Source organism: Papaver somniferum, chromosome 4 (assembly GCF_003573695.1).
Source record: "Papaver somniferum cultivar HN1 chromosome 4, ASM357369v1, whole genome shotgun sequence".
Lineage (NCBI taxonomy): Eukaryota > Viridiplantae > Streptophyta > Magnoliopsida > Ranunculales > Papaveraceae > Papaver > Papaver somniferum.
In genome coordinates, this window is record NC_039361.1 from 51221016 (window position 1) to 51247421 (window position 26406).

The 26406-nt window shown below is 35.4% G+C and overlaps 2 protein-coding genes and 1 long non-coding RNA gene across 5 annotated transcripts; 1 reads left to right on the forward strand and 2 right to left on the reverse strand.

Moving 5' to 3' along the window:
- Positions 1–2223: 2223 nt before the first annotated feature.
- On the reverse strand, positions 2224–5648 carry LOC113275460. The gene is made up of 3 exons (XR_003323598.1): positions 4102–5648; positions 3647–3806; positions 2224–2694 (listed from the first exon to the last, which is right to left on the reverse strand). It is a non-coding gene; the product is annotated as an uncharacterized LOC113275460 (long non-coding RNA).
- A 2049-nt stretch (positions 5649–7697) lies between these two features.
- On the forward strand, positions 7698–10876 carry LOC113275458 (multicopper oxidase LPR2-like). The gene is made up of 3 exons (XM_026524964.1): positions 7698–8099; positions 8568–10022; positions 10604–10876. The coding sequence occupies exons 1-3, from the start codon at positions 7848–7850 to the stop codon at positions 10655–10657; spliced, it is 1761 nt and encodes a 586-aa protein (XP_026380749.1). The 5' UTR covers positions 7698–7847; the 3' UTR covers positions 10658–10876.
- Positions 10869–15713, reverse strand: LOC113275459 (pyridoxal kinase-like). Of its 3 annotated transcripts, none has more exons than XM_026524965.1 (13): positions 15614–15713; positions 15409–15535; positions 14482–14575; positions 14209–14313; positions 13254–13337; positions 13068–13141; positions 12779–12843; positions 12436–12499; positions 12033–12098; positions 11773–11829; positions 11640–11684; positions 11492–11545; positions 10869–11398 (listed from the first exon to the last, which is right to left on the reverse strand). In XM_026524965.1, the coding sequence occupies exons 1-13, from the start codon at positions 15679–15681 to the stop codon at positions 11342–11344; spliced, it is 960 nt and encodes a 319-aa protein (XP_026380750.1). In that variant the 5' UTR covers positions 15682–15713; the 3' UTR covers positions 10869–11341. The 3 variants fall into 3 exon arrangements, with proteins under 3 accessions (XP_026380750.1, XP_026380751.1, XP_026380752.1); XM_026524966.1 differs by having other exon boundaries at positions 11198–11395; XM_026524967.1 differs by having other exon boundaries at positions 11255–11459; positions 11494–11545.
- Positions 15714–26406: the final 10693 nt, after the last annotated feature.

The following is a 26406-nucleotide window of genomic DNA, read 5'->3' on the forward strand; positions in this document are numbered from 1 at the left end:
ATTCCATGAAAGAATTTTCATGTTGTGGGCGACTATTTGATTAACTGCAGAACAAGGATTGTTAAAATGAAAAACCACTAGGATGAGAATAAGAGCTTTAAACTTGTTGGTGAAAGAAAAGCCTTTAATTTGCATGAAATTAATACGTAACACGTGAAGTGTTTTAGAACAAATTAAATGAAGTAAAAAGCCTTAAATGAGCTAACCCTAATTGGGGAATAAATGCAAGCAGTAATGTAGGTTATATGACTAACTATATCACATATAAGACAAAAGTCAAAAAAACAAAGGAAGATATTAATGCAGCGGGTAAGAAAGAATCGATAAAAAGTGATAAAATAGATGGGATTTACCTGACTCTCCGTCAATGCATATCCAGCTTGTGTTTCTTGAGATGTGCACCTTTGAGTTGTTTGGTTCTCCGTAAGGTCATCACAAATGGCATTGGTTGAAAAGGATATAACATCTATGGAACTCGAGGAATCTTCAGTAGAAGTTCTAAGCCTTTTACCTAATATAAGAGCTTCATCATTTTCAGACTCATTGTTCTTGAGTAAGAAATCCAAGTTAATGGGAACTCCATCCTTAGGTGGAACAAAGACAGTAGTTTTGGCGAAATTCTTCTGATTTTTCCTCGAAACCGGTGCATTAGTAGTAGAACTTGAAGTTATAGTTTTCCTCAAGTTGCTAACTTTCCCAAAGAAGTAAGGTTTTTCATGCGCTTTTTCAAGGAAATTAGCAGCATCCTTACAGGAAACCTTGCAGTGTTGAACTACATAACAGTCAGTGCGTATACCACTTGGTCGTCTTTCATAGAAAAACTTAATCCATTTAGACAATCCTGCATTGGTGATATCCGTGACTCCCCTTCTCAGTGGAATTGTAAGATCTATATTGACACAAACCTTAATTGGATCACTACCATTTGGTATAGCATCTTTACGTTCAATTGCCATAACTTCTCCCATTATCTCATCGATTTTTGTTACAGCAGCAATATTCATGTGCTCAGGCAAAAGAAATTTCAATTGAATCCATAACTGTTGGAAACCCCAACGTTTTTCTGAATAAATCATGCTTGGTATGTAATCATGGACCACCAAGAGTTTCTTGTTGATGCTCCAAGGACGTTCATTTATTACTTTGTTAAGAAAATCCGATTGGGTAAACTTGAAAATGAATAGGTTAGGTTCAATCTCAACAATTCGAATATCTTCAACAGGTATGAATGGCCACGTATATTGAATGTACTTTTTAACAAGGTCATGATTCATCCTTCCTTCAATGATGATTTTCCCGATTGCAGAAGCCTCCTATGCAGTCTCTCCATCTTCTTTGTCTTCGGAGTTATTGTATTTTTGAACCACCACCACTTCTTCTATATTACCTAAATCTAGAGTACCCTGCTTGAACTTGTTGACCAAATCTTCAACTTGATTTGTTCCTTCTTCCGCCATTGTGAACTAGGAGAAAGCTTTTGGGTTTTTAGGATTAAGGTGGAGAATCAAGAATTGAGACGGGAAATAATTTTTATTAGGGTTTATACTAGGTAGGTGCAAGATATTGTTACCTATTCCTAGATTATCCTCAATAAAGATAGGAAAAATCGTACAGAACTAATGAGGAAAGAACATATGGTTAAAGATATTTCAAGTATACAGAGCAGTCTTAATCTACGGATGACTTGGTAGTCCTGATTTTTGAAATTTTTTGAACTGAGGGAAAGGCGTATTATTCCTAAACAAGGTAACTGGGTTGAATCAGAATTGAACTTTAATCCACCAAATGTCATTGAAGGCCTCACAGATCTTCCATACTGTCAAACAATCAAAAATAACAAGCTCGACAAACTCCAGAACACAACTATACAGAAGGCAAACGCCATAATAGAAATCACAAGCTGCAACAACATCTTAGGAGAGAACAGTGAGGATTAGTTGATCATATTTAACATAAAAACCTAAAGAGATTATAGTGAATCAAAAAACAAGAATACTGAAGATTAAGAAAAGAAACAAATGAAAGAGTTAGCAAACCATTGAGATTCAATTTGTGAAGATAATAACAAATCAAAAGATCTGTAATCATTTTTTCTTGAAAACTGAGTTATGTCTGTATTATTCCCTTTTGGATCCCATTGTATACATGAAAGTAAATAATGAAGCATTTTACGCATTGGGTGTTGATTGTTAACTTTTTTGATTTTTTTTTGTAAGTTAAAATGTATTCAAATGCTAACTTAGGGAGTTGGTAACCCTTACACCAGGGATAGTAGAGCCATCTAATATTGGGTTATCAATTCCAACCCAACATTAGATTTATCTACTTCTAAAGCATTCAAAATACAAGATGGAGGTTCATTCCTCCAATTGGTAATTGTTTTAAAAGATTTAGCCTCCTTTGCTAAAATATCAGCTACATTGTTTGCTAATCTTGGAATGTAAAAAAAAACCTAAAAAATTATGATAACGATTGAAGTCTCTTTTTACTTCATCCATAAATAGTCTGATTCTGCCAGAAATTTGAGAAGATATTTCATTCAAGTAATCAAAAAGATTCTTACAGCCTCCCTCCACACTGAGATTTGATAGGCTTTCCTCTGTTGTCCAAGTGATGCTTGCAGAAGTCCTAAAGCTTCTGCTTCTTCCAGGGATGAGGCTGTGATAGGTCCTGCTATGCCCTGTTCGAAACCCCCTGCATCATTTATGAAGATTAAAGAAAACCCTGCTGGTACATTTATTGAAATCCAGGTTGCATCTAAATTCAATTTCTTTTGAGAAGTTCTGAGAGCTTTCCATTTAGGTTTTTCCACTATTCCAGCTGAGTCTTTATTAGCTAAGTATTTATCCTTATGCCAAAAAATAAAGTGTCTTTAATTCTCTAGGGCTAATTGGGTATGTGTTTGTTGTTGTTTTTTGAAAGATCTATTGCATCTTTCCTTCCGGATAAACTAAATTTTTGTCAAAATTATTTCCAAGAGAATGACATGATTATTTTTACCTATCCAATCTTGACAAACATCTAGAAAGGTAGTAGATGTATCAAAATTTAAATCAACTGGGAAAAGATCGGTAACCCATACATATTTAGCAAAAGGACAATGAAGAAAAAGAGGTTCAGTGGATTCATGCTCCATTAAACATATTATTTATTCAGGCTTTCTTAAATATCAAGCACTGACGTATAGTTTCCCTATGGCGGAAGTTTTGGAAGGAAGTTCACGAGAAAAAAGCAAAAACATTTTTACTCCTAAGCCCGGGACTATTAGTTAGCAGACATTTTTAAGCTCGGCAGTTATAGGGTCCTATGTGGAGAAGAAGGTACACACATCTTTCATCGTGCAGACACTGACACCAACAAAATTCTGCTGGATCTTTCATTTTTCAACCTCAGTAAGTTATAAGATTCAATATGTATCCAAACTAGCATATTCGGGACCCAAAGTTTCTTTTCTTATATTTTCTTTTACTCTGGTCAGTGATGATCGTAGTGGGGATATACAGTGAGTTTTGTTTAATCCTTTATCATTGTAAATTTATTTTTTAAGATTTGTGGATGAGAAATGTTATTTTGAGAGGCAGTTAATTCAGCGCACAGATGCTCAAAATCTTTGTTCCAGATCACATTCTTTTCATTTCTTATTTACCTTAATTGTACAAGCAGAGTGCACGTGCGTTGCATGTCGATACACCTCAACAAAAGGGAGTTCTGTAACATTTTCTTTATGAATGAAATCCGGATTTAGCTGTAATGGGAATTAGCAAATTTGTAACTGAAGGGGGAGAGGTCTGCAAATACAGTCAAGACTGCAAGACAAACAATAAATATTATAATGTAATCTGTTAATATTGAGACCAACATTAGAAGAAGTCAGCAAATCAGAAAAAGTAACACAACATAAATATTATAATGTTTCTCTACTATGCCTGCTGGATTATTGTATAGACCAAACAAATGGAAAACATAGACAAATAATGAATTTGGATCTTGGATTCCATAACCAACAGACTACATTACCATGGGAGAAATGGATGTACAGTGCATGTGTGAGGCTGTGTGAGCCATATATCAAAAAGATGCCAAGTTGTTTCACTTCTTTACCTAGATGTAACTTTCTTCTTGTATCTGTTATTTCGATCTTCTGAAGTTCTCCTCAAGCCTGTCAATGGCACGGCCAACCCCAGCCTTTTCTTTTCTCTCATCTGGAAGCATAGATTTTCATAAGCCAGCCTTTGTTCCTCTACCTTCTTCATAAGCTTCAAATGAGCCCAACCAAGTGGGAATCCAACTGCAGTGCATAGAACAGAACCCAGCATCATATTGGCAAACCTAATAAATGATTTTCCAGTCTCTAACACAGACTACATAGTCTACATGTAACAACATCAAATAAATCTAAGCACATGAAAGCATTTGATCACCATCACAGTAACAAAGCTTCATTCTATTCCAATTGGAAAAATCTGCACCAGTTAACATCACACAAAGATTGTGGTTTGAAAAGCGTCATGAAAATTGCAAAAGAAAACAACCATAATGTATAATAGAAAAGTTGTTTGACTTTGATTCTCATGTTCACTCTACCAACTGGACTCGCTAGTTTTCCATTCTATTTCCTTCTTGTTTCACCACTGAATTTATAGTCCATAGCTTTTAAACATTTGACATGGTTGCCAAGCTCACTCAACGAATATAACGTAATCATCTGAACCACCTGAAATATGAAACTCATAGCCCTAACTTCTCACAATTCTGCAATGAAGTTCTCCTAAAAATAGTACTGTACTAATTAAGAAACAAAAAGCCTGACTTTTTAGTGACTACTAAAAACTCATTTCCATCTGTATGAAGAAAGACAAAAGATTTTATATTTTCCATAGAAACACAAATCAAGCAAACCCCCTAAAATTCTTACAGAACTTCAGAATTCCAAGTTACAATACAAAATGAATTTACCCAATTAGCATTTCGGAATCACATTACTAATGGAAGAAGATGATAACCCAACTAATCTATCGTCAATTGGATTAACTTTGAACCACCATCTTCATCACCAACGTTAGCCCATGCATCTAATAGCCACATACAACCCAGATATTTGAACACTAAACTCAATCCATAAAGGTTTTTGTATTTCAGAAAAAACCATCGAAGTACAAATTCGAATAACAAAGTGGGGAACCATAATCCAAACCACCGATATTACGAATTCAATGTAAAAAAATGAAATTGAAAGATTTTAGTAAACCGTTGATAAACATAAATCAAATAAAACCCCCGAAAATAACCCTAGAATTACAGCTCAGTTTAAACGATTTTAGTCATGCTTAATCGAAGAAAAGAAAACAATTAATTCAATTCTTGATCTCCGTTGTTCGAAACACAATTGAAGATTCAGTTGTTGAGAAGACAGCCAGAGAGAATCAAGGTAGAAGAAGACGAATGATCGAGGAGAAATAAAAAGGAAAGTGTTGTTTTGTAAACGGGCTACTTCGTAGTTTAGTAGTATCCAACGGATCTACTTGGATATGGACAGAATCGAACGACGCATACTAAAAAGACGGGCTTCATGAATAATACGTGCGACGTCCCAAACATACGTGCGTAGACGAAAATTCGGGAGCAACGAAAAAAAAGTTAGCATTTTTAAGTATGGGTTGTTGGCATTAAAAGGAGAGGGGGGGAGATACCACATCAAATTGAAGGCTTGGCGCATTGTCCTGCCACACCAAATTCAAGGTTTACTTCAATAGTATTAAGTAATTAATCAGATAGTGCTGAAAGACTCACTCGCAACTATGATAATGTCCTAGAGGCCTGCTGCTTGCGGCTCTTACAATGAGTATGCATAAGTATTGTGCTTAACACCTCAGACTCCACAAGAAGGGTTTGTGCGCTTAAAAATCATTAGTTCTAACTTCATCAAAAACGGCTTTTTAGAGTTTGAAGGAATAAAATAACTAAAGGCATTCTATGGCATCCTTTTAAGTAAACTAGGTTAGGTAAAAAGAGCAGCAGGAAGTTGGTGAGCAATAAAAGGGTTTTGCCAGACTTACCCAAGCTCTTTCACAAACGAGTTGGATACAGTTTTGGAGCCTAGGAAAATTTGCAAAATATCATGTAATATTTTAATTAGTCATTTATCCGACGTATAAATGCCAAATGTGTTTTTTTACTTTGTAGATTGGGATACGCTAGACATCTGCCCACCCAGGAGTAGGACTTGCCAACTCATGCCCAACCCTAACACTTGCACAAGCTTAAGCACAATTTTTACAAGCCTGAGCTGATTTGGACAGGCATGAGCACACATAACCCTATAATTGGTAATATTATATATTTATTTCTAAGTTTTATACCGAAAATATAAATTGCACCTATCTCACTAAATGTGTAAATGCTTCAAAAAAGAAAAAACTAAATACGTAAAAACTTGTAACATTGTAAATAACCTTAAATTATTTGGAAATTTGATATAAACGGAGTAACTTAATTTGATTATTACTAAATTTAATTATTATCACATTAACTAAAATAAATTTGAAAACCTAAATTTAGACATTTAGGATGTTTGTGTATATATATAATTCTATTGGTCTATTTTCACTTCACCAAGAACATCATCACCAATTTTCAATCAAGGAGCTTTAGTGCATTACCATCATCGGACTCTGGTTAACTATTTTTTAAATCTTCCATCTCTCGTAGTCATGTTAATCTATATGTGCAACTAAAAAATGGTACATGTAAAAAGCAATGCTAATTTTCTTGTTAACTTGTACTTTTTTATATGTAGAAATTAATCTCAAAATTCGGAAGCAAAAAAAAAAAATTGCTTCATAAAAAGTCAGCCTTTTTGTTCTCAAAATCTTGTTCTTTTTTTTTTGCTCCATAAAAATTTCAAGCTGCATCCAAATCCTATCAGTACAGAAGTTTGTACATTATACCTGCTTACTCATTTTCTATGAGCTCATTGTTTTTTCAAAGCCACATATCAAGGGAGGAAAAAAAATAGTACTCCCTCCGTTCTTTTTTAATAGGCCAGTTTTGTTTTTAGCGAAATTTAAGGAAATTAAGAGAACTAATCATTGAAAGTGGTCCTCATGACACTTGTCAATAAAAGAAGTGAAGTGAAATGGTCTCCATGACACTGTTAGCAAAAGAAGTAAAGTGAAGTGGTCCACATGACACTTGTCATCAAAAGAAGTTAAGAGAAAAGTGGTCCCAAAAAATTAAAATAACATTTGACTTTCCCAATTAGGAAACTGACATATTTTTTTTGAAACTTTTATTTATAGAAACTGGTCTATTAAAAAAGAACGGAAGGAGTACTAAACGTTGCTCGGAGAACTTGCAACCTTGTATTTCATTCTTAACTCTATCTTCCCATCAAACAACGATACAAACAAAAATGATCCTACTTTCTTGGTTTGTCTCTATTTGTTCTCTTCCAGCTATCTACCTTATTAGATTAGTGATATGGTAAATTAAGCTACGTTTTAAAGCACTGTATATATTTGACTATACTTGTAAGAAATTGCACTAAAACGCAATTTTTAGTCTCACCATTTAAGAGAGCCACATATGGTCAATGTAAATTGTAGTCACATCTGGAAAAATATCAAAACCCCACCACCATAGCCTAAGTCTTTGTTTGGTGAAGAAAAAGAAGCTCAGAATTTAGTTCATGTGTATAAAATTCTCTCACTCATTCACTCTCTGTCTCTCAAATAAAATCTCCCTAGATAATGTCATTTTTATGTTTATAAAATTCATTCTATTCTTGTAGAACTTTTAAAAAAACTATATATTCATCACACTTGTTTGTAGGCAGATTGTCAATCACTATGGAGATGTTTTGGTTTCTTTTTCTCTTAAGTTTTGCTGCGGCTTCTTCCATTATCACACCATCAGGAGCTACTAGCAGTGACAGCAACAGTACCACTGCATGGAGGAGAGGTGATAATCTTAAAGATCCAAAGCTGCTGAGAATGTTTGTTGATGAACTTCCAACTATGCCTAGAGTTAGAGGTTATCACCTCAAAGATGCTCTACCTGTTTCCAAAATACTCAAGATTGGCATGTTCCTCAAGCAATGGGTAATAATACTATCTTCTTCTCTGGTCTCTTTCCATTTCATTTCAACACCAAGTCTCATTCAGAACCCTTGGTTCTAGATGTATGGATTAAGAAGCAACTTACATAACCCCATAAAGAAACCTTAATTCTACTTGCTGCAACAATTCGAGACACTGCTCAGATCTTACAGTTCTGAAGCTGGTAAACTTGTCAGGCCGGCAAACCCTTCTAATTCTTGTATGTTCTGATGCTTCTGCCTTCTTTTGGCAATTTATCTCTAAGCTGGCTTTGCTCCACGTTAGTTTATTAATACACATCACAATAAATACAATGAGTATTAATTCTTTGGCTAGTCCCATTAATTTGGACAGAGAACCACCGAGTTCATGAACAGTTAGCCTGAATAGAAATTCATGTCGACTGTGTATTTTAGTCATATTTTCTCATTAACTTATTATAACTGCTCCTGTGATGTGTGTTTTTTATAGAAATTCCACAAAGACCTTCCACCAACTAAAGTTTTCGCATTTGGTGTATCAAAAAGAAGAGCAACAGTTCCTGGTCCAACAATTGAAGCCATCCACGGTGTCGATACTTACGTAAAGTGGCAAAATCATCTCCCTGAGAAGCACTTGTTACCATGGGATCCAACAATACCAACTGCCAAGCCAAAGAAAGGTGTCCCGACTGTGACACACCTTCACGGCGGTATAATTGAGCCACAAAGTGACGGCCATTCTAATGCATGGTTCACCGCTGGATTCAAAGAAACTGGTCCAACATTTTCTAAAAGAACGTATCGGTATAATAATCATCAACAACCTGGCAATCTATGGTATCATGATCATGCAATGGGGTTAACAAGAGTCAACATATTAGCTGGTCTTTTCGGGTCGTACATCATTCGTCATCCTGAGATTGAAGACCCCTTACGGCTTCCATCTGGTCATAATTACGATCAAACGCTCGCTATCTTCGATCGAATGTTTAACGTGGATGGCTCTATATACATGAACAACACTGGTGATAATCCTTCTATACATCCACAATGGCAGCCGGAATATTTTGGTAACATGATTATTGTCAACGGCAAAGCATGGCCAAAGATAAGTGTCCGACGTAGGAAGTATAGATTCCGTATACTCAATGCAAGTAATGCAAGATTCTTCAGAATGTTATTCTCCAACGGTCTGAGGTTTATCCACATCGGATCCGATTCTGCGTACAATAAACAGCCGGTCGTGGTTGATAAACTTCTATTGGCTCCATCTGAGATTGCTGATGTGGTCGTCGATTTCTCCACGTCATCATCTGATGAAGTCATATTGCTCAATGATGCCCCTTATCCATTCCCAGGTGGTGATCCCGTTGACCAAGTCAACGGTAAAATCATGAAGTTTTTCATCAACAAGAAGCATGAAGTTGACAAGAGTCATGTGCCCCAGAGACTGATTGAGTACCCGGTTGCGGATGCTTCCGGTGCTTCGCGAACGAGATATATAGCCATGTACGAGTACACTAGCAGCATCGATGAGCCAACACATCTATATTTGAATGGGAAATCTTACGATGAAAAGGTTACTGAGACACCTAAAATAGGGACAAGTGAAATATGGTACGTGATTAATCTGACAGAGGATAATCATCCATTGCATATACATTTAGGATTGTTCACAGTACTAGATCGAAAAGAACTTGTAAACTTGGATGAATTCAAGGAGTGTATGACGAAGAACAACGATCCGATTAAGTGCGAAGTAAGCAAGTATGCAGTAGGTAGAGGAATTGGTGGTGTTCCTAGACATGAGCAAGGATGGAAAAATGTGTTCAAAATGCAACCAGGTTTCATGACGGAGATTCTTGTTCGATTTTCTCACATTCACTCAAATGAGTCCTATCCATTCGACGCATCATCTGAACCTGGCTACGTATACCATTGCCATGTAAGTCCTTTTCCTCCTTCAATAATATTATTGACTTTTCTTGCATATATAGAAAAATATCTGTACTTTTTGTCTAATCCTTGCCAAGCCAGGGTACCCTACCCCAACTACAACGAAAATTCTCAAAAAATTATCGATCACTTGTTTTTGCCTCATCTCGAACAATAAAGCATCACAGTCGGCATAACTGTACAAGTGTGACAGGTGAATGTGAATAGAGAATTAGAGATAGAAAGGAAAAAGCTTTCAACTTTGCGGAAGCTCCTCTTTATTATGTTGTCTTTCTAGCAAAAGTAGATTCCAGGACTAATCATGGAAGCCTTCATCACACAGCTTGAGCTTATTCTATTTTGCTATCTTGTAGCTCTTGACAGTGAAATATCATGTTTTGAATTTGGTTCACTGCTTTACAACGAATTTCTAGTCAAGAGAGAAGGAAGATGAGGACGCCATCTTTTACAACCACCGCCAGTATTCAATTATTGCTGCATTTTGCACCTTTTAGGCCAGCATGGAGTCTTTTGCAATATATCTTATTTGTACATACATAATAATCTTATTCTTCCGTTTCCTATTTGCAGATTCTGGATCACGAAGACAATGCAATGATGAGGCCTCTGAAGTTAGTAGCTTGATCAATGACACTGCAACGGGTTCTAGAAAGGATGCACGTGTATAGACACCAAAATCATGATATGAATTGAGAGTAGGCTACAAGTTCAAATGCAGGAGAAGAAGGGTATTTTATTTGTTTACAGTTGTATATGCTGAGAACTGTATCCATCAAAAATCCAAGGTGTTAAGAATTTTAATTAGAGCAAAAACGCAATAAATAAGATGAAATAATTTTGCCAGAAAACTTGACATGTTAAAATACTTCGAACGTTGTTATACTTTGACTAAAGTTCAACAGTGACGCTAGTTTTCAGGAAACTCGAATCACATCGTAAAACAAGAGGGGACATCATTACATACTTGAAAAAGAATCATTAACAAGAAGGGAGTTATTATGTATGCTGTCTACGTCAAGGTACTTGACTTTATTCCTTTTTAACTACAAATGTATAACACTATTTCCTATATCTAAAGAAAGGTTGATATAATAATAATACTCGTCACTGTTAAATCCTGTGTGTTTCGAGCCTGTCAACGGATCTGTGCTCATATACTAAAGGTTGAGGGAATAATAACATTTTAAATAGAAGAATATTGTTTGCCTGAGTTTCACAAAACCAATGACCATATGTTGTATATGAAGTTCCACGAAGGTAAACATGTGTATGAAAATTGCCATCTACTTATAAGTATGTGCCTTAAAGTTAACCATAGGGCTCCTGATGTCCTCCTGGCTCTGGACCAACCGAATGTCCAAACTGCTGGACGATGGATCAAATCCCACGCTCTCGTAATCAATAATAGTCCTGTGTAGCGAACTTTAAGAAAGATGGCAGACATTGCAAAAAGGATACCTGTAAGGTTGAAACTGCAAACTCTGATGCTTTATCGAGGTTGTCTGGGTATTTCTATTCAAGACATGAGCAAATGGATTCAATATTTAGATGTTTTTCTTGTTACATTGATTTAATACATTATAAAGGAGAGTTTGCAAAATCTCACATTGCTCCATCCCAGTAGCAGTGCTGTTGTAAGATCCCCTGTTCCCTGCAAGTCATAATGCAATAAGAGGTCAAACTTAACAACTCCAGCATCCTCTATTTACATGTGAGATCATGGGATGCAGAGTCTATACCGTAAAGTATGCAGGGATTTTTGGTATCACGATCTTGAATTGTTCAGGAGGCTGACCCTGAAAAAATAAAAAAGATCAGTGAAAACGTATCTACAGCAAATTGAAAATTATGCATTGGTATGCGGCGTATGCCTAAATAAAAGATTTGTTGAACAACAAAAAGCTGGTGAGGTGACATTTATACTCTGACAAGTAACACAATTTTAAATGAGCAAAAGAAATGACATGTTGACGAGAAAATCCATGGAACATAATCGTACCTTTACTTTTTGATGGCTCCCAAGTAGAAAGAGACTATCCCCTAGATGCACACTTGTGATCACAACCTGAAGCACGCAGCAAAAGGAGAATTATGCATACTGAAATAGGTCAAAACCACAAAATGCATGTCTAGAAACAGCATGTTGTAAAATTCATCAAACAAAATATAGCTCATACCAAAACAATCATCAATTCTAATTAAATAGAATGAAACTCCAAACCAATTCAGAGATTATAGGTACATTGACGTTAAGAAATTTGCTGAATAGAAACCAATCACATACTGACACGCCAACAAAGATTCATGAAACATAATTCACAAATTTTGAGCTAGACAGGTTATCAAAGCACAGAACTTAAAAGGAAAGCTATATCTTAGATAGGTTAAAAACGAACAGAAACCTTTGAAGGTCCAAATCCATGAAGAATGTTACAAGCTTCCAAACCAGCTGATTCTGAATCAATCCTGCATACAAAGGGTAGAGCAATTAAAAGACCAGTTTTTTACCATAATGAATGTTGGCGCAAGGGAAGAAACAGATCCGTCTGACCCAGAAAATAAGAGACTAAAACAACAAAAATGTAAATATCACTTTTAACTTGATAACCTGTTAAATAGCACGTTGTACTGATAGTTGATAGATAATTAACGTTGAAAACTGAAGAGCTTCAGAGGTAAATAACATCATATGATCAAAAATAAAATTTACAAGTTCAGATAAAATCAAAAGACATTAGAGTTTACCTGAAACCTGTCAACTGTTCTGCTTCAAATTGGTTTGGAGTCAACATGGAAGCTACTGGGACAACCTAAATATTAGCAAAGGCATAGAACCATCGAACTGATTAAGAATAAGTTATTAAGTTAACGTGAAGTGTGCATTTGAGAACTCGACCCAGTTATTGGAATTTTGGATTTCAAGTTTCAACATATGGAAATTTGGTTTCATGCATCCATCTTCCAGAAAGCAGAGACATAAACTGGAAGTGAATGAGCCATAAAAAAAATTTACTACATCAAGTCAAGTTCTCGCCTTCTCACGGTATACAGATACTAGTTCCTGAGGTACATAAAGCTTTCCTTCATCACCCATAACTGGATCACAAACTAAACATGGAGACCATAATTATTATCAAGAAAAACCCTTCCTAAAATAGTATTAGATGAAATAACAAATTATTAAGTAGCGCCAATGCTGTTAATGATTCAATAAACTTACCATATTGCAAATTTGGGTTGATTGAGCGCAGCTTATCAGCAACTCGCAAAACAGTGTCCAGAAATGAAACTGAACCAATATAACCTGCACATACACTGACTCAAGTTAGTGATGAAAGACCTGACAAAATGCGTTGATAAAAATATTATGTTAACAAATACATAATCAAAACAAAAATTTATAGATAGGAGAGCATTTCTTGAATTATTGCCTGCAATGTACTTCAATTCTAATACATTGATCAATATCTCTGTAAAGCTATTACAGGTTTGAGATCAGTGTTTTATACTGTATGTCCAAGTCTCTACGAATAGACTCGATTATCAGGTTTTTCTTAGACATGGAATGTGTAGGAGAAGCCGCACCAAACATGAAACAATTAAAAGAATGGTATACGCCAGTTGCCACCATCGAAGAGGTGGGCAGCTTTAAAAGATCAGAACAAAGTAACTTGAGCATTTGCAGAAAATTACATGTGGGGTTCGTTTTCCCGAAGTAATTTAGAATTAAGAACTCACTATGATGGCCCTGAAAGGAAGTTCACATGGATTGAGCAAAATATGGGGGACGTTACAACTAAAACCCAGTATAAACTCCCAATGGCAGAGTCTCCCTTTTAAATTAGAATTGTTGAAGAAAAGAATAAAATAAGACCTTTCAGGAAGTATGATATGCTGCAGAAAGTACTCAAAGAGCAAGAGACAGCTCACATGCATATTGCTCGAAAGAAAAATGGGTATTCATTTTTGCTTAAGCCTAATGAACAATAGAACTTGGTTTACCTCGCCCACTTTCCAGTATAAATAAAAGAGCCACATGATCATGTTATTGGAACTAATTACTCATTTGAACTATCAAATTGCTCATCGATAGGGCCATGATCTTGTAATTTGAAAACAGCAGCTAAATATGCAGATATCAAACAACAGATACAGCAAGTAAAACCATAACATACCTGTTAACAAATGAGTGTAGTACAGTAAATTGTTCGCTTCTAGTCCTTCTATTAATTCCCATAGCTGTTGTCCATTCAAAACTTGGCCCTTAAATGTAGGATATCCTATACAAACCAATGAAGCCATGCTTAGTCAGACCACAACCTTCCGTCAATTCGAAACCAGATTTCATGCAACCATGAACTAGTTCAGGTTTGACAGATAAACTCGCCTCCTTATATCAGGCTTTCGAGTTGTCAGACTCGTGCAAGGAAGTGGTATTAGCAGCTTGCCTGTGTGATTGGAGAATTGAACAGACTTGATAGGATCCACATCGAAGCCAAGAAGTTGAAGAGGAAAGACAGCTGATTTATTGCCAACATATCCCTATAAAAGATAAATCAACGATAACGATGATGAAATTAGAAACCAAGAGGTAGAAAATGTCTTTTATATAGTAATAGGAAGTCAATACAAACAATCATTAGGAGAAAGATCATGCATAGAGCCAGGCATAGTTGAAGGGTGTCATGCCTAAGGATATCACATTTCAACAGAAATCTATTCAGTTGGTAGAAAGACCTTGGTGCCCATAACAACAGCAATTCTGAGGCATGGCGATAAAAATAGATTTTGTTTATCTAGTAAGAAAATATAAGTAGTTGAAGCCATGTATCTCTAAGTAACATTCTTTTTATTCTTATATACTATCTGGTTTCTCATATCCAACGGTGCAACAATGATAAAAAAATCTAAATCCAAGCCAAATTCATCCCATAATTGACTTCCCTCATACATGCATGATATTCCATGGACCTAAAATCTCCTTGAAAATCGTTTGCAAGGGAAGGGTTGTTCGAGGCTTATAGGCCTTCTCAGGGGATGTGAGACTAAAATTTCTTACTAAAAAATTCCCAATTCAGGTGAATAGCAATTCATTTTCCATACATTTCATTAATAGTATAGTACCTAGTAGCATGGATGAGCCTAAAATTAAAACCAAAACGAAAGGGGTATTCAATTGGTATGTTTAATCAAACATATCTCTCAGACATCTACACAATTTCATGACTTAAGTATTGCAATCAACTATTAGTATCTTACATTGTAAGCAATAGAGTCAAGAAACAAAATGAAAAAATTAGGTATAATTAAAACCAATCTTTTATATTGCAGAATATGCTCTAGAATATGGGAAACAATCCAATAGAGATTGTTACCTGGACAGTATGAGATTGGATGCTTAATACTCGACCTGTTCCAGATGGAAGGGCTAATGACAGAATAGGAGGTGGTGTCATTGATGATGACGATGATGATGAAGATCTATCCTTCCAGATTTTCAACCTGCAGAATTAGTAGAGACAATAATAAGATGGAAATAACGAACAGCCGGCGACAGAGTTTGTGATTTTTTTTTCCTACCTTCTTCTCCACTGAGTTCGACTTGGGAGTTGGAACAATTGAGTCTGGGTAGTTGCAGCGACAAGCATTAAATAATACGGAAAAGTGAAGATTTTGACTGATTTCATTAGTATCATGAATGAAATAAATGGAGAATAGTTACGGTGAAAACTGTACTCCTATAATATCAACGGTTGGATGAAATTTCTTTCCCTTACGCTAATTCCCACGGTGTGCTAATCTAGCAGCTAGATTGGCGGTCCACGTCACCTAGGATAATCTCCTAAGTTCTATGGTAGTGCTAATTAGGCCTATCAATGGAAGAATATCCGTCGGATATTTAGAAATACGATATCCGACATGTTAAGCACTACCGGATATTCGATATCCGATAATATCCTATAGGATATCAAAATCAGATATCGATTCTGATAGGCTAAGCTGTCGGATATCCGATAAATATCCGATAATATCCGGTTATAACAAAAAAGCTTAAAAACCCTTGTAAAACATTTTCATAATTGACACTTATCCGATAATATCCGATACTAGACTCGAAATTAGGATAAATTATAAATAAGTTCCTATACTATCGGATATCGGATATTAACATTTCGGATGGGGTCTAATCTGTTTCCGATATGTTAAGGAAGAAATATCCGATAAAATATCTGATCCGATATCCGATAAAACGGATAAAATCCTATAGGATCTCGAATACTCGGAAACGGATACCGGATATCGGACAAATATTGACAGGCCTAGTGCTAATCTAGCATGCTAGTCGCCGGATGGAACAACGTTTGACCAGTCAACCAGGTTGACCGCGCTGTTTCATACAGCGTTGAACCATTCAGGGCTAGGAAAATCGTCTTTTATTCAACAGAAGATCGATCTTCCTCATTTCTTCCCTCACTTTTCATCTCTCTCCTTTTCTCCCGAAAATGCACGTTCTCAATAAACACGCCTAGAGATTTTTTTTTTCTCAATTCTTTCTGTGGGTTTGTTCTACATCGAGTTTGTGATCATTTGAGTGTATTTTCGTTTGATTCCGTCCACGAAAATTGATTGAGGTAAGAATTTAAAATTTTAGGTTTTTCTTTTTTTGATTTTTGATTATGATGAAAATTTGATGAAATTGATGATTGATATGTATTACAATGCATGATTTAAATTGATGTTTAGATGATTTAGATGATATGTGATTGAAATTGATTTTTAGAATTTTTGGGGTTTAACTTGATTGTTTGTGATGAAAAAAAAATTGATTAGTTGTGATGAAAATGAATGAATGATTAGTTTGTAGGTAAATTTGTATGATTATTTGTGATGAAAATTTGTATGAAATTTGGTGATTGATATTTTTTTCATGGTTGTTATTGATTGTAGTATGAGTATGGATGAATTGCTAAATCGTTTTGATAGAGTATCGTCAAAGAATATTGATAAACATGTATGTCAAGATGTTACGAATGATCCTCGCAATGTAAACTTTAGAAGTAGTTTGAAAGAGGTTGAAGTGTTTTATAAAACTGTAGTGCACAATAATCCGGTAGCACAATGATATTGTGAGAATCGTGGGTTTTCTTATAGTTTTTAGTTTGATTTCGCCAATGGGGATAGAGGCTTAGTTGAAGCCATGGCTGAGAGATGGTGGGAAAAAACGAAGAGCTTTCATTTTTAGGAGTTTTAAATTGGCATCCTTCCTTTAGATTGGTACATGTTAACGGGAATTCGCACGGGTGACCCTAGTAAACGACCATTAGTTATGCCGTCGTTAGGTAGTGATCTAACATATCCTGCTCTGGATGATTTATATTTTTTTGGATATCAAAGATCATGGTGCATGGGACTCGAAGAAAAATTCAATATCCTTGGTTATCTTGAAAAGATACATTAAAAGTAGAGAAAACCAGGACAATATTGGATGTGCATAGACATTGACACGAGCATTCTTTCTTCAGTGTTTTTGTCATTTTCTTCTTTTGGATTCTACTGGAAGAGTAGATAAACGCTAGGTTCTATTGCTGAATGATTTAGACAGAGTTAGGGATATGATTGGGATATAGCTTCCTTAGGTAATACTTATAAATTTCTTGACGAATGGTCAACCAACGGTAAGGATATATGTGGCATGGTTATGGTAGTTGAGTATTGGTACTATTATTACTTACGCAACATGCAACCCTTGCTTTATCAGACACCGGGAGGACATTATGATGTTTTCCCACAGATTTGTCTCTTCAAGAAGGCTAACATTATATTAAGAAAGAGAGGACATGGAGGAGGCCAAAGGGATACGAGGAAACATTCAGTCAAAAGCGCAAGAACACAAATTGACACTAGAACAAGTGCATCATGAATTTGACAATCACGGTTAGATAGTGAGTTTTTTAGGGGAGAGCATCATGAGCACGCACTACAGTTATCCAGAGGGAGAGTTGTGTTTTTTGACATGGATAAAAACAGAAGAGTTAGTTGTACTTGGCTGAGAGATTCTAGAGGAAGATAGTAGATGAGATTGTAGTCCCAACAAATCCTCCAAATTTGCAATCAGTTGTGGACAGAGGGAATGTAGATGTAGGCATCGACTATTATACAGTCACTTAGGATCAATATAATAGTTTGTGGAAGAAGAAGACTGTTGGACCTTATCTTACTGAGTCATACCATGCACAAAATGTCGATAAGATAACATTGGGTAGCACAGCTGTTCCTCGCCATTTATTTTCTAATCATCCGCCTCATAACATGATGTCGCAGACATATACTTATGGCACACAGAATGAGCCCCTATCACAACTGTCGGAGACAGATTTCAGTTTACCATTTTCCAATAAAGCTGGCGTAAAACAGCAAATACCGGTTCCAGAATTACCTTGTCTGTTTGACTTTTCCCAGATGGGTTTGACATTGGTAAGTACATTTACATTTGTTTGCATTTTCATTTTAAGTTTCTTGAATATTTAACTAAATGTCTCTACTTTATACTTATAGGATGATTGCCACAAGTATATGTCACGACAATATTCATTCGAGCTTGGAGCTCGTCAAGTCGTATGGAATGAGACATACCGAAGAGCTACAGCTTCATGTTCCTCATCTGGCATATTTTCTTCTTCAATACCATCTATCTTTTCCGAACAACCAAACAATCCTGAAGATCTTTCATTGGGTGGTACAAACGCAAGTTTTCCTTCAAACAATCCAGAAGATTATTACCATCATGGGCGTGAAGGACTACATCACAAGATCAACAACAACATCACCAAAGCAATCAACTGAATAGTGCAAACTAGTAACGTTGAATAGTTCAATGCAGATACCTTGGAATATTCTTCCACCGCAGAACCATTCAGCGAAAAGGTCATTTTTGTAGCACTGAACCATTCAACGCTACTATCTCGCTGCTAGTTCAAATGCGAGCAAATGCTGGGAGAGAGAGCTAGTGTTAACAAATAGATAACATTTTTTTTAAAACTGCAACACTTTTTGGCTAATCTAGGAGCTCAATCTACCCCATAGTACTAAGTATTATGGATGTGGTGCTCTTGATGTGTGTTCATTGCTGTTAGAGAATTGCTTGGTCGAACTCGCAAGCGTTACTATCTCAAGCTTGTTTGTCAAGTTTAGTTGATCAAAACTATAGTCTTGATTTCTAGTCTACTTATAGCTATGTCTCGGATTAGGATAAAATGTGTAGTTGAGCTTTAGACTTCACGACGTTCATCGATTGAAGACGGAGATCTACTGAGGAGAGATTGGAGGAACTTCATCAACAAAAGGTATGTGGAGACTAAAACTTATCTATCACTCAGAAGTCTATTCTATTCTATCTCCCAATGAGATTAAGTCGTATTGCTATATAGATTTTTATGTTATACACATTTGATATTTCGAGCTGAGTTTATCTCGGTTATCTACTTCTCGAAATAGGTGTCAGAAGCTTTTTGCTTTAACTATGTTCATCATTATTCTTGACAAGTTTAGTTGGAAACAATTTATTTGTTGGAGTCATGAATTAGCGGAGTTGGTCTATTTCCTTGAAATGGATGCTCAAGGTCTTGATTTTTGTGGATTTATCATTCATCAAATGGTCTCGATGACGTCATCCATCAAGAAGTTAGGCTTTCCATTCTTAATTGGGCATATATATGGTGCACATTCTATTGCTCCCATTGGCAACTCTATTTGAACTCCCAAACTAGTTCGTCCTTGTATCATCAAGACGAATTTCTACAAAAGATACTCTTGACGGTTCTTCTGATCCTACCACCTTGAGTATTCTTCATCAAATTCGCAAGGGTGTGCATAAGGTCAATTCCAAGGCAAAATGTGTACAAGAAAAATTATGTGTGATTGCTATAAAATTTCCCAAAATCAAGGAAGAAATGGATAAAGTTCAAGCCTCTTGGATGGATTCTGTTAGAGCATAGCTCGGTTGAACCCACCAAGCGTTGGTATGTCAAGTTTGGTTGTCATATTTTAGTGAATCAAAACTCATTTAAAGAGTCGCTTGATTATATACTAGAGTCGACTTCGTTAGCTTTAAAGTATTAGGATATGAGACATTACAGATTTGCTCAATTGCATATAGTCATGAATTAGCGGAGTTGGTCTATTTCCTTGAAATGGATGCTCAAGGTCTTGATTTTTGTGGATTTATCATTCATCAAATGGTCTCGATGACGTCATCCATCAAGAAGTTAGGCTTTCCATGCTTAATTTGGCATATATATGGTGCACATTCTATTGCTCCCATTGGCAACTCTATTGGAACTCCCAAACTAGTTCGTCCTTGTATCATCAAGACGAATTTATACAAAAGACAAAGATGTGATACTCTTGACGGTTCTTCTGATCCTACCACCTTGAGTATTCTTCATCAAATTCGCAAGGGTGTGCATAAGGTCAATTCCAAGGTAAAATGTGTACAAGAAAAATTATGTGTGATTGCTATAAAATTTCCCAAAATCAAGGAAGAAATGAATAAAGTTCAAGCCTCTTGGATGGATTCTGTTAGAGCATAGCTCGGTTGAACCCACCAAGCGTTGGTATGTCAAGTTTGGTTGTCACATTTTAGTGAACCAAAACTCATTTAAAGAGTCGCTTGATTATATACTAGAGTCGACTTCGTTAGCTTTAAAGTATTAGGATATGAGACATTACAAGTATTACTTGAAGACTTTAAGAATGTGAAGAAGTACGAAGCTACAACGACGACATCATCATTCCACTTGAGGTTAGTAATATTTGACTTGAACTGTTTCATTCCCTAACGTATGTTTCAAGTCGTGCATATTGAAAACATAACTGCGAAGCTATGAATGATTATACTCTAGTTAGACGTAGTATTAAGGAATACAATATGAAGTATAACGCTTATCTTTTGAACTTTGTATATAAGACATCGACATAATCATTTGAATGCTATTGTGATTATGTATGGGTATGAGGTGAAGATTTCATTGTAGGAAACAATGTTTTACATTCGTTTAAAGGAAATAAATTCATGAACTTGTTTAGTGAATCGAAAGGGAAATCGCTAGGCTTATTGGTATTGTTATTCATTGCATATCTTTTGAACTACCAATATGTGTGATTAGTATAACCGCTCATGACTTGCTTATGTTCTTGGTAAAACTATTCACAAGGCCTTACTTTTGTATTGGTATGACTTTTATTAGTGAAACCGATCTTAAGTAATCACCTGAGATGGTATGATCGATTTAGTGTTATTGGTATGACCAACTATAGACAAAGGGGAACCGATCCTAGTAATAGGTTCAACCGATCACAATAGGGGAATCGATCCTTGTAAGAGGTTCAACAAGTTTATAGATATTGGGAACTGATCCTATGAACATGTGCAACACGTTTTTAGAAATTGGGAACCGATCCTACGGATATGTGCAACAAATACAAGTTAGATACCATATATATGTGGGAACCGATCGTAGTACCTAGTCAACCAAGTTTTGGTAACTAGTGTGACTTATTCTAGTACCCACATGGAGGTAGAACCGAAACTTGTTTTGGTAGAACCGTGAAACCCATGTTTGGTGATTTGATAGGATAATCAATCACATAGTTTCTTGGAAGTTAGATGAACCAATTCTAAACTTGTTTGGAAGTGTGGCAAATCAATTCCAAGATTGTAAGTATGTAAAAGGACTTACAAAGTAAAGATGTCGACATACTTTGAACAAGTGCAGTAACGCTTATCTTTTAGTGTTCAAAGGTATTCCTTAATAGTCAAAGGAGAATCCCGGATCGAAAAATAAATTGAGAATCTTTTAATTGAGTTTTTTAATTTTATATTTGGAAAATAAAAATTAGTAATGTGCATTTACTAATTAGAGATTTTCTTAGAGATTTTGGTCAATATTTGGACAAAGCATTTCTAGGAATTATGGAAACCGAATTTGGAATTTGTTGAATATCTTGAGAATATTTTCGGTTTTGGAAATTCCTTGGTGTCCAAACTTCCTTGGTCTATAAATATCAAAGTTTGCATTTCGAGCAAACTAATCCTCAGAGCCAGCAAAACTACCTAGTTGTGTTGTTACTGGTGGAGCCGCAGGCGAAATCTCTTACGGCCGCTTGGTTTAAAGACTTCTTTGGGATTGATAAGCTCTATTAACTAGATAATTGCGGTTTATCTTTTGTTTTTGATTGATTTGATTGACTAACGGTTGTTGAAATTTGATTCACATGGCTTGTTTATGCTTGAGAATCTTCTCTTCTGATATAAGATTCACTCAAACTAGATCGAAGTTTCGACGGGGATCTTTAGAGTGTTTGTAGATCTAAAGACGTCTTGTGATAATCCATTGTTAACAGACTCCGTTGTGTGTGATTGATCACAAGAGATTCAAGTTGATTGTGTACATGTGTTTATTGAATATCTAAGAAGATTTGAAGTCGAAGAAGATTTCTGATTTGGGTTCATAATCTTTGGTGTGCACAGTACTTGTTTCGGGTAAAGAGGATCCAACTATAATCAGTTTATCTTTGTGATAGATTTAATTGATTAGCTGAGTAGATCGGCGTCAATACAATTCTTTGTGATTAAAAGTATTGATAGCAAAATCTTGAAAATTACTTTGGTAGTTGTTATTAGATAGATTTAAGGACCTGACAAAGGAGTTTATTGGGATAAACGGAAGAGCCTTTTGTCGAACTCATATCACTTGGTTGAAAAGAGTTGTTACCGAACAAATTTGTTGTTCCTTTACTGTTTGGAATACGAACCAAAGGAAATGTTCCAAGTACGTGACTTGTTACAAGTTGGAGGCGTGGGAATACAGATGAAACTAGGTGAACTATAGGTTTAGCTGCTTGGTCTCAACTATACGAAGTTGGTTTGATTTTGTACAGCGGCTTAATCCTGAGAGTATTCAATTCTAGACAAGGTCCCAAGGTTTTTCTGCAGTTGTCGTTTCCTCGTTAGCAAAATCTTGATGTTCCATTTACTTTTAATTTCCTCATTGTAATTGTTTTATTATGATTAAAGTAAATTGCACTTTGTACGTTAACATGGCACTTGATATTGATCCCATTGGTTTCGGTTATTTTTGTACCTTTTATCAAGTGATCACTTTGTTGTTGTATTGTCTCGATTCCATATCCAGAGACAATCAAACAAAGTGTATTGGTTTTCTCCACTTGCCTTTGATATTTAATTCACGAGGTAGGCCAGTCCGGACTAAACCTATATCAAGTGAAATTATGTTGAAATATTCCTTGAGTGATTGTATCTCCAAGAGGTTTATATACAGTGGGTCTTGTATAGGTTGTGGTCAAAATAAAAGATTGTGGTGTATTTGGGTACCCTCGTCTTTTCAGATTCCGATGATGATTAACTTCTTTATTTTGTCTAGGAAACTTCCTATGAGAATTTATTCTTATGTTTAAAGAAGGATAACTAGGGTTTGGAATAACAAATATTGTGATTACACATAACTGTTGCCAACGATTTTCATCTTGCAATGTTTTTATATTTATTTATTTAAATTATAAGTTATTTGGAAGATGATTTTACAGTATTAATCTTTATTGGTTTTATATATTGCAAAAATATTTTATGGGATATGTGTGTTTACGTCCGTGAACTATAATTATCTCATATATGTTCAAAAGTTAAGTCTATTATGTCTTTATGCAAATTTTTATAAAAAAATAGAATGAACTTTTGGAATATTCCGCAGTATTGATATTTCCCTGATCCACTTTTTGTGAAAGTACTATATGGCTCCGTAAGTTTTATGTTGAGCATTTCCGATTAAATTAATCAATAAGGTCTTCTTGTGGTTAATTTATTCGAGTTTACTGGATACAAGTCCATGTGGTTTGTTAATGTCCAAAGAAATCTTTCTTTTCTTGTAAAAGTAAGGTCGCTCATGTTGTTCTTCCGGGAATGACATATTATGGGGGAGAGTTCTTAATTGAACTTGCTTAATTGCCAAATCTTTGTGGGGAGTGCGGCTGTGGAATATGGTAGGAGTTATCTTTTATCTTTATAAACTCCTTGATGAATACACTAAGTTTCGACTATGTGAAATAATCGAAACAAAGTTGATATGTTCTCTTTTAGTCGTGAATTATCTCTTTGAGAATTTCATAATGATCACGTAGTTTTCGTACCTTTACCAATTTATATTGACAAAAAGGGAGGAAATTATTTGGTAGTTCACACTACATACATATGGTTTACGGATCATTATGTAAGGGGGAGTGGTTTTCATTGTGAGATGAAGTATTGACTAAGGGGGTGTGATACATATCACCGTAGTATTATTGTCAAAGTTGTGATGCAATTGGACTTTGATGTTGTGTAATAATACTTTGACATTGTATAACAATAATTGAGAACATTTGTTTTCTTATTATTATGGCTACGAATCTTCAACAATAATGATGCTGAGTTGAACACGTTCAGAATCGCTGGAGTACTTGGAGTAGCGAAGAATTCAAGGAATGTTGAAGAGCCAAGGAAATCAAGCATTTGGATGAGAAGCTATAAAGTTTGTTTATTTTGTAATCTATATGTATTGATAGTTTTTTACTAAAATTGACAAAGAGGGAGATTGTTTGGCACTGCTCGGTCGAACTCGCAAGCGTTTTTATCTCAAGCTTGTTTGTCAAGTTTAGTTGATCAAAACTATAGTCTTAATTTCTAGTCTACTTATAGCTATGTCTCGGATTAGGATAGAATGTGTAGTTGAGCTTTAGACTTCACGACGTTCATCGATTGAAGACAAAGATCTACTGATGAGAGCTTGGAGGAACTTCATCAACAAATGGTATGTGGAGACTAAAACTTATCTATCACTCAGAAGTCTATTCTTTTTGATCTCCTAATGAGACTAAGTCGTATAACTATAGCTATATAGACTTTTATATTATACACATTTGATATTTCGAGCTGACTTTATCTCAATTATTTATTTCTCGAACTATGTGTTGGAAGCTTTTTGCTTTAACTATGTTCATCATTATTCTTGAAAACTTTAGATGGAAACAATTTATTTGTTGGAAACTAAATATTAAGTCAAAAGATGATCATGTGGAAATTTCCTTGAAACATCTTACATGATTTGTGTGAGACAATCATTTGATGTCAACATGGAAAGTTTCGAATTGATCATTCGATCATTTGAAAATTACTTGAAGCTAATAGTTTGTTTGAGACAACTATTTTCGTATTCTAAGGATGTATCAATGATTGAAATAGGATTTTAGAGTAATTAACCATGTCAGGATACAACACGGTATGCATACCAAGTATGCGAATTTTTTTATAGTGATTCAGGTCCGGGAACTTTGTTTGTGTACCTAGTATGTGAATGGTTTTAACTGTTAAGGTCCGAGAACCTTATTTGCGTACCTAGTATGCGAACGGTTCTACCTGAGTTAGGTCCGGGACTGGCTGGACAAGGACAAGGTTCGGAGTTGTTGTTTGCGTACCTGGTTTGCGAACATAGTGGTTAATTTCTAAAATCGGTGAAGTATATTTTCTATACTCATGAACAAATACATTTATGAATTAAGGAATGTAATCTCTGCAAACCGCGACTTAATGTTTATGAATTGATTCTTGTATAAGTACTTTGTACAATTACGAATCAATCCGATTTTGTTTCAATTGGTTCATATATATTTCTATGAGATAGTGAACAATTGAATGAAACACAATTAGATTCTTATGATTATCTTTCGTGATTGATTGATCATCATATTTGATCTAGAAGTGTTATATGAATATGGTTAAGAAAAAAGTGTTCATATGGCTAACTTCTGTTAACTGTTATTGAGCCAACTCAATATACACGTTTAGGTACGGTTACTGTTATAGCACTGCTCCGTCGAAATCGCAAGCGTTGCTATCTCAAGCTTGCTTGTCAAGTTTAGTTTCCAAAACTATAAATCTTGATTTCTAGTCTACTTATAGCTATGTCTCGGATTAGGATATAATATGTGTTAGAGCACTGGTTGGTCGAACTCGCAAGCGTTGATATCTCAAGCTTGTTGTCAACTTTAGTTTCCAAAACTACAAGTCTTGATTTCTAGTCTACTTATGTCTAAGTCTCGGAGCAGGATAAAAAGTGTAGTTGAGCTCTAGACTCCATGGTGATCATCATGCAAAGACGAAGAACTACTCAAGGAACTGGTGGAACTTCATCGACTAAAAAGGTATGTGGAGACTTGAACTTATCTATCACTCAAAAGTCTATCTACTATATCTCCTATCTTGAGACAAAAGTCGTATTGCTATATAGACTTTGATTATACACATTTGTTATTTCGAGCCG

What these genes read in the sequence shown, in the direction of transcription:
- LOC113275458 (XM_026524964.1), top strand. Translation starts at nt 7,848, where the DNA reads ATGGAGATGTTTTGGTTTCTTTTTCTCTTAAGTTTTGCTGCGGCTTCT. An exon ending in GCATGTTCCTCAAGCAATGG is followed by an intron (nt 8,100 to 8,567) that starts GTAATAATACTA and finishes TGTTTTTTATAG; the next exon opens with AAATTCCACAAAGACCTTCC. An exon ending in GCTACGTATACCATTGCCAT is followed by an intron (nt 10,023 to 10,603) that starts GTAAGTCCTTTT and finishes TCCTATTTGCAG; the next exon opens with ATTCTGGATCACGAAGACAA.
- LOC113275459 (XM_026524967.1), bottom strand. Translation starts at nt 15,681, where the DNA reads ATGCTTGTCGCTGCAACTACCCAGACTCAATTGTTCCAACTCCCAAGT. An exon ending in TGCTACTGGGATGGAGCAAT is followed by an intron (nt 11,546 to 11,639) that starts GTGAGATTTTGC and finishes TGTCTTGAATAG; the next exon opens with AAATACCCAGACAACCTCGA. An exon ending in GTTTGCAGTTTCAACCTTAC is followed by an intron (nt 11,460 to 11,493) that starts AGGTATCCTTTT and finishes GCCATCTTTCTT; the next exon opens with AAAGTTCGCTACACAGGACT.